Source organism: Podarcis bocagei (assembly GCF_964188305.1).
Source record: "Podarcis bocagei genome assembly, chromosome: 4".
NCBI classification, from domain to species: Eukaryota; Metazoa; Chordata; class Lepidosauria; order Squamata; family Lacertidae; genus Podarcis; species Podarcis bocagei.
This window is the reverse complement of record NC_138128.1, coordinates 84625462-84636810: the sequence shown is the minus strand read 5'-3', so window position 1 is coordinate 84636810 and position 11349 is coordinate 84625462. Positions and strand designations below refer to the sequence as shown.

The 11349-nt window shown below is 43.6% G+C and overlaps 1 protein-coding gene across 2 annotated transcripts in view; it reads left to right on the top strand.

Moving 5' to 3' along the window:
• The first annotated feature begins 473 nt into the window (after window positions 1-473).
• The window catches only part of ANXA11 (annexin A11), a 34554-nt gene continuing 23678 nt past the window's right edge, over window positions 474-11349 (top strand). Inside the window, exons 1-2 of one of the 2 annotated variants that reach the window (XM_081191327.1) lie at window positions 5068-5114; window positions 5163-5264. In XM_081191327.1, coding sequence (XP_081047453.1) covers window positions 5235-5264 — 30 coding nt within the window. In that variant the 5' untranslated portion in view covers window positions 5068-5114; window positions 5163-5234. Of the gene's footprint in view, window positions 637-5067; window positions 5115-5162; window positions 5265-11349 lie in introns of those variants that run through there. The other variant, XM_081191328.1, reaches the window with a different exon arrangement.

Here is an 11349-nt window from a genome sequence, read left to right as displayed (position 1 = left end):
GGAATTCCCAAATTGTTGAGTGTTAGATTTAAACTTAACTGCGGGAGGCAGTGGAAGACAGGAGTGCCTGGTCCATAGGGTCACGAAGAGTCGGACACGACTAAACGACTAAACAACAAGATTTAAACTTAGTTTTGGTCATTCTAGAAATGTGCAAAATATTAAGAAAACTGGATGACACGAGGTTAAAAAAAATGGATCACTTGATATGGAATGACCCGTTGGTAACAGAAGCGGACTTAAGAATCGCCTGAGCTAAATATTCCGAAGCGAGCGCGGGGGTGGCGGGGCTTTAGCAAGAGGAGGTGCACGTGTGTATGAGAGATTTCTTTCATGGGCAGAGCGGTTACTCAGCAGACCTGTCATTTGTTCCACCCGAAAATGTTTGCAGCGTGAAACCCGACGCTGTTGTTGCTGCAGCAGCTGCCGCCAAGTGGGAGGGCCCAGGAGGAGGAGGAAGGAGGAGAAAGTTCAGCTCCTCCTCCTCCTCTTCTGGGCTCTTCAGTTACAGTATTTTCTTCCATCTCGGAAGAGTTAGGCGAGCAGAGCACGGCCGAGAAAGCAAGAGGAGGACACGCAGCGCTTGGGCGTGCCCTGGACCTTCCTTGACAGCCTTCCTGGGGGCTTACCTGCCAGGTGAGAGGGTTGCACCAGGGGGAGGCCGCAGCTGCGCCTTCGTGCCCGGCTGCTGCGGGCGCTGGCGGGCATCGGGCGCGTCTCTGCTGGAAACGGAGCCCCGGGCGAGGCGGGCCTTGCTCCGCCTGAAGCCAGCAAGGCGGGGGACTCCCTGCCACACACCTATAGCAGGTTGGGAAGCGGCCCCTCTTAATTCAAGGGGGCCAGAATCTCAGGGAAGCTGGTGCCCTTCCTCTCTTAGGTCGCCCCGATCTAAACTGGGTTTGGGGGAAGGGTTGCCCTCCCTTCTCAAGCGCAAACATGGCTTGCAAGTCTTCCTTCTCTGCCCGCCAAGGGCGGAGGTGCTGGGTTGGGTCGAAGAAGAGCGGGAGCCTCGGGCTGCTCCTCCTTGTTGGGTCGAACAGCCTGGCTCGGTGCGGGCCTTGCTCTGCAACAGGGCGGAGGTGACTTTTCCAACTTACAGCTTCCAAAACTTGAGGGGTGCTCAAAAGTTGTAACATGACTTGGGAATTCAAAAGATTTAATAGGATGTTTGGTGGGTAACACCAGTGTAAAATCGCATAGAAATCGTTAAAAAGGATGGCCAAGTGCTTGTAGTTGTGTAATATATTATTTATTATTTAGTGTTACCTGATGTTTTCAGAAGGTAGAATTAAAACGGTTTTCCGAAAGCAATTTCATGTTCTTCTTCATCAGATGTAGACTAACCAAGCTAAATGTTGTCCAAACACAAAAATAGCAGCAGATTTGAATTCCTCAGACATATTTTCAAGACCCCTCGCAGAAGAAAATGGCAAAAAATAAGCTTCACTCCCTAAAATGGCACGCTCTACTCGTGTAAGCTTTTCTGCTTCGCAGCATAGAATAATAGAATCATGGAGTTGGGAGGGACTATGAGGGTCATCTAGTCCAACCCCCTGCAATGCAGGAATCTCAACTGACATGACATATTGTCATCCAACTTCTGCTTAAAAACCTCCAAGGAAGGAGAGCCCACCATTATTATTATTATTATTATTATTATTATTATTATTATTATTATTATTATTATTACTATTATTACTATTATTACTATTATTACTATTATTATTATTCCTATTCCTTAAATGTATACTCGATGTCTTCTCTTAATGAATTCTTAACAACAGCTGCCTTTACTTGTTTTCTTTTTTAAAAAAACCAACCAGGCAAATTTTAGATTAGACGCTCCTTGGGGCAGGGACTTTTCTTTCTGATGTTGTGTGTTGTTGCCTTGGCATTGTGAAAGTAAATAATTTCTACGGGGCCGTTATAATAGCTGCATTTATGTTGTTTATTTCTGGCCTTTAAAGTGCTTCAAGTGCATGATTTCAGTAATCCTGTAATTAACACCTGCATTTTTTGCCCCCTGTATCCTGGCCCATCACAGCAGCCCTCAAGTGCAGGACAGAAGTTATTTACTTATTTATTCTGTTATTTATTTATACTTCTTCCATCCTCCAAAGCAACATACATGGTTCATCTCTTTCTTCCATCGTATCTTAACAACAGACCTGTGAGGCAAATGAATGACATGCTCAAAACTTCCTTGCAAGTTCCATGCCTGAATAGAGATTTGAATCTGAGTCTCTCCAGTCCTAGAATGAAACTTTAATTGCTTCTCTGCACCACTTGTACATAGGGATAGGCCTGCTCTTGTCAGACTAGGTACATCCCGTGGGCTTAAGGTTAAGGTCGAAGACCTCGAGAACAAATACCTGCAAGCAGATGGGCAGTGCTTGGTGAAATCTCAAACCTGGGATGTGAGGAGGAATTCGGTGCCCTACATAGCATCTTCCCTATGACTAATGGAGGCAGACCAAATTATGTTAGATAAGCAGCTCTATGAAGATTTGCTTACTTGTACATAATATATACAGGGTGTGGAACCATGAGTTGTCTCAGTAGAGATGTTTTTTAATTTTACATGAAGTTGTACACCTTGCCTTCTGTGGATTGTAAAATGCTTTGCACAGTTGGAACGCTATAATATTTTTAATGAAGTGCGCTAGGTACCACACAATAATTTCTAGACATGCGTGATGCAGATTTTTAAGGCCTAGCTTATTTCTGTAAATTTAAGTTGCTTAAGACTGAATTCCATATTATGTTGTCATTGTTACCTGCCCCGAGACCTTAGGGTGAAGGATGAGCAATAAATTGTTTTAGTAGTAGTAATTAATAATAATAAATATTAGAAATGCATAGTGATATGTGTGGATTTGTGGTCTGCGATACTTTCCCTTGTTTCCCAAATGTGGCAGTGTTGTTTTCTTTCACTTCCTGTTTCTGAACTGACAACAAAGAATGTTCTGTCTCTTTATCTTCTATAGTTGTTCCTAATAACATTGCTGTTTCTGGGATCCTGTTTCTGGTTGTTTGTTGCAGAGGATTCTGGTTTAGGGGCTGCTGCACAGGATTATTTTGCTCCCAGGATTATTTTGGGATGTGTGTCTTGTTGGTAGACCTGCCTGAAAGCTACTGTAGTGACTGAAATGCTATGTTGCTGGTCTAGCATATCCCATAATGCTGTTGTAATATGCTAGTGGATAGGGGTGGGGTGCTTAACCCTCCTCCCTGCCAATGAGTCCAAGCAGCTTTCAGTTCATTTCCCCCCAGGTGAGCTCTTAAACTGGAGCAAGGCCAGTTGAGATCAGACTTCAAAGAACATTTGTAGGGGAGAACTGGCAGCAGGTACAAGAGAGATTAGTCTCTCATTTCAGCCTGCTGACCCCTCTGCTCCGCAAGTCCCATCCCCAACCCCCAATTCCTGGTCGGGAATGGGGTTAGGAATGTTCTTATGCCAAAATCATATGTAGCTCTGCCCAGAGCGTAAGATGTGGGAATCCCCTGGTTCAAATTACCAGTACACATCGCGGAGAAACACATTTGATGGCTCCAAGCCACGGTCTTTTGATTTTTTCACTTCCCTATCTGCAATGTAGGGGATAATTATGCCGGCTCACTTTGTAGATCTCTCAAGTCTAGAGCGATGGGATGGATATTTGCAATGACTGTTCATTCTCATTTAGATTTCAGCCTGCGCAAATCAACAGGCTTCGCAGAACCAGCCAGTATAACATCAGATCCTCTTTTCCCCGCACACTGTTTTAATTTTTTATGTACTGCCACCCAACCCTTTTGAGCTGTGGTGTGAACTTGCCGTGGCAATGGGTGGCCATTTGTGTCTCCCCTGATAAAGTGAGGCAATTGTTACCACAGAATTTGCGTGTTGGCAACTGAACCCTGTTCCCCCCACCCTGCCTTACCTCACCATACTCCGTTGCTACGGGTGCTTCTACCCCAGCTAGAGTAGCGATTAAAAATGAGATTAAAAATGAAGAAATGTACCAGGGGAGAGGCAGGGTTCAGCTGCCTTCGCCCATGCGCAACATTTGTGGTAAGAGTTGCCACCTTCACCACCCGGGTGTTATGCGTGAATTGGGCAGAGAGGCCAGGAAGTGCGTCTGGCCCCTTCATGTCCGGTTTAGACCTTGGTTTCAGCATGTGGACGTCTGGAAAAAGGAATCGGTGTGGCCTCAGTTTGGGCCTTGGAGCTTTAAGTCAGTTCGTTACTCAGTTTCGGACAAATTCCAATCTCTTGGCTTCCATCCCTCAGCTGCTGGGCAGGGGAATGCAAATGCAGAACAGGGTGGTAACGAGGCCAAACTAAAAATAGGAATGTACATTTTGTAGTATTGAATAGCCAATAGGTTGTATTAATTATGACCACTACGTTTCATATAAAAATATATGCAGAAACATAACTCTGCTCTAGTAAAACAGGCCAGAGAATGAATTTTTTTGTAGGGGAGGGTTTCATGCAGTGGTGGTTGCTAGCTACCCCGTATTATCCTGAGCCTATCTTGCCTCATAGGGTGGTTGTGAGAGAGAAGCAGCAGCCCAAGGTTGTTTGGGGATTTTTATGGACCCAAAATCCACATACACTCAAATTAATAAACACTGGCTCCAGTCTAGCAGAAGGTTGAACTGCAAACAACCCATTGAAATGACTGTGCTCATGCAAGTCCTCTTCATTTCAGTGGGACCTGTCCAAGAAAACCTCTCGAGTTGCACCTAGGGTAAATGCATTAAATTCTGTGCATCAAATCAATGATCAGGCAGGGAATTTTTTGATTGTGAATTCAAGCGCACTGGATAGGTTTTATTGTTGTAGGCCTCCAAACTTCAGGAAGAAGGATGTGGGAAGAAAACTTCATTAACCGAGGGCTGCTTTGTTTCATTGCCCTTTCTTCCTCATTAACTCCCACATGTTTCTTTGTGCATTACAGCTTTAAGTGCTCAGTAGCAGTTTCTGCTTTCCTTCTAGAATAATTGACTTGTGACATCACTGCTGGCTGTCATGGAAACCATAACAGCCCAGCACAGTGTGTGGCAACCTTCCCCAACTGGGTGCCCTGCATTTTTATGGGATCACATCTCCCATCAAGCCCAGCCAGCACAATGCAGCTTCTTAAAATGGGACAAGCGCTGCAGGAACTGGCCAGGAACTCCACTGCTGATGGGAGCTCTTCTCATGAACTTTCTTACCACCCCAGTTCAAGAAGGATGTAAATACAATGGATGGGATTTGGAGGAGGACGAGGGAGGTATGGAAGAGGTTTGTTAAAGTAATGGGGAAAGACTTCAGGTGTTGAAGATCAGTGTAGTTGGCCAACTGGTGATCCTTTGGCTGGAACAAGCTTTTGAAATAATTGTCCCTGGAAGCTCTGACAAAATCAAGATGTGGCAGAAAGTTTGCCTGTGCTTTTGGCTTGTAAGAAAATGGTTCCCCAAAAAGCGAATCCAACGCTTTAGGTTAAATCCGGATTGTAAATCTAATTCTGTAGAGTTTTGAAGCCCTTAAGATGGCACCAACTTCCTTGCCATCTGTGAAGAAAGGTCAGTTTGTATAGCAAAATATACTCTGGCTCCCAAGTTACTATAGTTCAGACCCTGAAAACATAGATTTGCCATTCCAGGGATACAGTTAAATTAATGGTTTTCAAATTTCATACCTTCTGGAAACCTTTTTGGATGGATCCATCTACTGAGGAACCTTCCTCTATAGAGAAAATTCTGGAAAGCATTAGAGGGGCACTCTGGATTGGTTAGTACATAATGGCCAAACTATGATTTGGTGACTGAGACTTTGCTTGTGCTTATAGTTTGCTTGATTTGAACCCAGTGGCAATCTAAGGAAGTAAATTAATGTGATCTGGCAGCATGGTATGCATGATCATGTGCAATTCCAATCTTTCGAAACCAAGTTGAGAGAGAGCTGCTACTCTAAATATAGCATTTGCCTACAAAAAGATTAGCCTTAAGGTACCAGTGTGGTTTTAAAAGGAAAGTAGTAATAGAAGCTTGCATTTTTAGCTGTATCATAGTATATTCTATATCTTAAATAGTAAGCTTAGTTCCCTGAGTGTCAGTCCTTATGTAGATGGAAATGAAAAGGGGAAGGCAGCAGAATTAAGAAACCCCTCCTCCCTGGGCTTTTTTTAGCTGGAAATCACCGGAACTCAGTGCTGACACCTCTCAGGTGGGCGCTGTTGCCATTCTTAGAGAACGAGGGAGGCGTTCATGGTGAGTTTCCAGCACCTCTTTTTCTATAAGAATAGCACTGGGAACACCAGTATTTACAGTAGTACTTTAAAAGCCTTGAGCAAAAAAATGGAGGTGGGTGGGAACTTGAAACAGATTAATTCTCATTGACCGCATAATGCTGACTGATAGGGAGGAAAAGGAAAATGGGTGGGAAGCTGGGAGTGGTATGGAATATCCTTGAAACTAGCATGGCTGGGGCTCGGAGCAGTCTGCACTGCATCATATATAGGGAGCCACCATGACTAGTTGCCATTGACACCCTTATCCTCTGTGACTTTGCCTACGTTAAAATGCAGGCTTTGCTCTCACAGAAGGCAGTGATGGCCATGAACAAGGAGCAGGGGTGGTTGCCCCAGGTGCAAAATTTCAGCACCTGGTACTTCCTCTATACTGCTGCATGCTTCTGTTGCTGGGCTCCGTTGAAAACGGCTTCTCCATACGAAGCAGGAAGTGAGCTCTCCAGACAACGGAATGACTCTTATCTCTGTGGCAGCAATCTTCTGGGTGACAGGGACGCTGTTAGGCAGTTGAATGCACATACGTCCTCCGTCCATTTCCCTCCCACCCACCCCTGCCCCTCTGCACAGCCCCGGACACTGGCTACCCATGCTATGCCACTGCTAGATGGGCATTGAGCTGATCCAGCAGGTTAAGCCCCTTTAGCTGTGTAAGGTGGTAGCCATCACAACATCTTCTGGTAACTAATTTCTTAAGTTCTGCATCCTACATATTGAAAAAGTCTCATCCTGCCCCAGTGGAGGCTAGTCCATTGCACCACCCTCAGCCAGCCTTCACCTGCCTGCTGTTGTACTTTCATCAGATCCAGGGCTGACTCTAGCTCTATCCACTTCTTGTCTCCCTTGGCTTCTGCCCTACTGGTTCCATGGAGCACCACTCCACCCCCTGACCCAAATGTATATTTATATTGGTGGACATGGCATGAAATCCTACAATCATCTGTACGAAAACTAAACAGGGGAACTCTGCAGTATAGAAACAGTGGCTTTATTAATGCTGCTAGGTAAAAAAAACAAACCCAAAACCCCATGGTTGTAAAAACTGTAGGCCTCTATTTACACTGCAGGCTTTGAGGGAAAGACCTTATTTATCCTTCAGCAAGCGAGTTCTCACATATAAATTGAGAAACTTTGTGCTTCTTTGGGGTATATAAATATGCCTCAGATGTCCAATTTAAAGAAGTCCATTCAGCCGTGTATTTGCCAGAGTCCAGTGATTCACCCTTTAATTGTTTTCTGATGTAAATTTATAAATCCCACTCATGACCTACTTTCCTTTTGGGGAGAAGTATTCTCTTTTATTATTTATTTTAAAAGATTAAATGAAACTGCTAAAGTAATGAAAAATTAATCTGGTGCCTTTAAAAACAACAACAGCATGTTAACTGTTACAATACTTTTTAAAAACGGGTAAAAGTAGTTATGTTGACTCAAAGGAAAAAATTCATATTGGGCCAGTACCTTCATTAAAACAACCAGTTAAGTCACATCATTCATTATTATGCAAGCTTTTGAGCTAAGCACCACTAGATGACTAGATGGTACAAAATAATGCAAGGCAATGGGATGAGGAACAGGATTTTATTTTATTTTATTGGCTGGTGTTCAAGTCACCCACATCTGGATCTAACAATAGTCTTATGATGGAGTGTGGCAACAGGAGCCCAGAAAACTTTCAAAAGAACAGCGAGCATAATATAATCTGCCTTGCTCTTGAATACTGTGGGAGGGTCTACTACCTTGTAAACTTTAGATATTTCATTGGGAAGGGTATAATTTTAAAAGCATTTGGGGGATGATCATCTTGCCCTTGGTACACTGGTCACTATTAAATCCAATAGGAATATGCAGTGGCAAATGGTTCCGGGTAATTCTTTGCTACTGTTTATATAGTTGAATATATTTTGGTGCGCTAATACTTATTAGTGAGGCCCATAGCATTCTTCTGTAGTTATGAGGAAGTTTTACTTTGAGGAAGACTCCTTGGGTTTCCCCCAGAGTTTCAAAAGACTATTTTCCCTTTGGATATTTAAGATGCCTCAGAACATTTCAGTTCCTCACAGCATGCAAGTCTCCTTTCTCTCTTCAATTGATCAAAGTACTTCAGCCAAATTATGGCACACGTTGGGTTTGGTTATATATACAGTGTCTCAGCATGTGGAATGGCTGTAGGGATGTGGCTCCCTTGGTGATATTTTTGTCCACATCTCTAATCTTTCAGTGCAGGAAAATGAATTGATGAGATAGAAATGGATTAAAACTTCCAAATGCCCCAGGACATTGAGAAGTCTGAGAAGTATCTGATCAGACAAGGTTTCATCTGGGTTTCCTGTGAATTAAGAGTAGAATTGCAGAAGGTGGTGCTCTATTCCAGTGAAATGCTAAAATGTGCAACACTTTAATTTAAAAAACTGCCCTGCAACTTCTAGATTAGTAATTCAGGGGCAACACTTCAGAATATCATTTGCAATCAAGCAACAACTTTCTGGTGATAGCTATGCGGTTTCAATCTGATAAAGAGTTCTTAAACCATTGAAACAATACATGTAGAGCTCCAAACCATTTCTTGATTCAGTCAGTTTGTAAAAGCCACATAAATCGGAGTGTTCATTTACAGATGTTTCGCCCGTTTTCTTTTGTCCATGATTGACAGCAACTTGCAGGAACAGTGCGAGTGTCTCACATGTGAAAACCTCTCTGTGTTAGCTGGATTGGGTCTGTTTAAATAGTTGCATCTTGGAAAGGTCAAATGCACCCAAAGGAAATGCTGATAAAAAGAATTGCTGCCTTATCACTCATAACAGGCATGTCATAAAGCAGAGTTCGAGGCTGCAGGAGACAGTGCTTCCTTAGATTAGTCAGGAGTTCACAAACTAATATATAATATGTTACAAAGGCGTCTCATGTGACTTTTAAGGTTTCTGTGTGATACAGTTGGATCTTTCTCAAGCTTATAGGCAGGGCTTTTTTCAGCCGGGACTCTTCAGAACTCAGTTGTGGCACCTTTCAGGTGGGCACCATTGCCATGATAAGAGAACAAGAGGCGTTCATGTTGAGTTCCAGCACCTCTTTTTCCCTAGAAAAATAGCTCTGCTTTTAATGTGTGGCCATCTTCATGTGCATCATTGTTAGGCGCTAACATTTGTAGCTCAAGAACAGGATATGATGGATTAGAAAATTTGTGGTGTGATGGATTAGAAAATTTGCTGGCTGCCTGGAAAAACCCACTGTTTTCAAATGGAGAACATGAAAGAGGCAGGTTCAACTTCATTCAGAAACTAAGCAAAGGCACTTCAGTTTTATGTCGCATGCCACTGAACTTGGTGGAGTTCTTTCAATTCAAACTTCACTTTTGTGACCTAGGCCCACATTTACAGCTGCAATGTCAAAATATTACATTAGACTGTGCTATGGATGGCTTTTGACAGGGTGACCCCACATGTTGGGTTTCTTCCTTGTTCAGCTGGCAATGTGGGTGGCTCCTATCCAAAGTTGCTTGCCTGGCTCTGCAACTCCTAAATATAATTTTCCCCTTTGGGTGGGCCTGAATATTTCTCAGTTGACAGCTGAATGCAGAGTTGGCTGGCTGGTTGCAGGGGTTTGTCTTGTTTGAAACTACGTGGAAAAGGAGGAAAGCTGTAGAGTGTGTATGAACAGACCACGCCAAATGCAACATGTTCTAATAGTTCTTCCTATATTTGGGTAGCTTGTCCTTCTGCTCTGTGTATTTGTACTTGCCCTTTGTCAATATTGTGTCATCAGCATTTATATTTTTAAGGGAGCAAGCAGAACACATGCTCTAGGGATTGCTTTAAAATAATGGCAGTAGGTGCTGAGAGTAAATTTCTCTAGGAAAACCACTATCTATTTTTCAGGTTTGTTTCATGTATTGCAAAATCTAATCAGTTACCAGGTTAGCTTAAAAGCACACCAGTGATTGACTAAAAGAAGTTCCAATTAAGTGGGCAGCATATATATATTTTTACAGAATTGTAAGGCAGGAAAAGCACATTCCATCTGCAAGTTATCGTAACAAACATTCCCCTCTTCTCTCTTTGCTTTCAGAGGATGTTGAGTTACTGCCCCCCCCACCCAATATTCTTTGCAAATTGATTTTGTTTGCCTTTGTAATACCTTTGTAATGCAAGTTGTTTACTCTTTCCAAATTCTGCTGCTGCTGGTGTAAGGCTGCTAGCTGGGATTGCAAAATACCACCAGAGTCCCATCTGATACTGTTTTCCGGAGTTGGTTCCGGGGGCCCTTTGGTGAGTTTGGGGCTGTTTGTTTAAGATACTTTGATAACATATTACCCAATGGAGGTATGGTACCAGAGAGAGAGAGAGAGGGGGGGGGGAGCTCCACAGCCTGTGCCTGCTTGCAAACCAGGAAACAACATGATGTAACCTCCTGCTTTGTCATTCAGAATTTCACTTGAGCCTGTACATGGAAGGCTGTGGGATTTGCATGAGGAGGAAAGAGGATGCTAGTCAGTTTCGGCGTATTGGTGGATCTAACTCTCAAGATTGTTGTAGTGCTCAAGTGTTTCTGTTTTGGTGTGCTGGCAGGATTGATAACAGCCATCTATCTCCTAAACTTATAGCATTTTTATCCCACCTTTTTCTCCAAGGGGTACATGGTTCGCCCCCCCCCCTCAGTTAATCCCTACAGTTACCCTGCGAGCTAAGTTAAGAGGCTATGACTGGGCAAAGGTCACCCAGTGAGCTTCATAACTGAATGGGGATTTGAACCCTGAACTCCCTAACCCTAGTCCGACACTCGGGGGGAGAAGGCACCTACACATTCCGTCGTGGCGACCGTAAGCTGGGTTTAAGGTGCCATTTGGCGATTAGCTCATATATCTGAGTTTCTAACACTGCTTATTGCATCCTGCACCTGGTGGGAGCGTACTTGCAGTTGAGGCAGGTGACAGGGTGCAGTTGCGCAACATGTTTGCCTCTTTTACGACAGCCGGAATAGACTATGGAATGGACTTTGTTCGCAACCTCAGTTTGAATGGGGAATCCAGGCAACACAGGATTCCATCGCATCCCAGGGATCTCCACGGTGT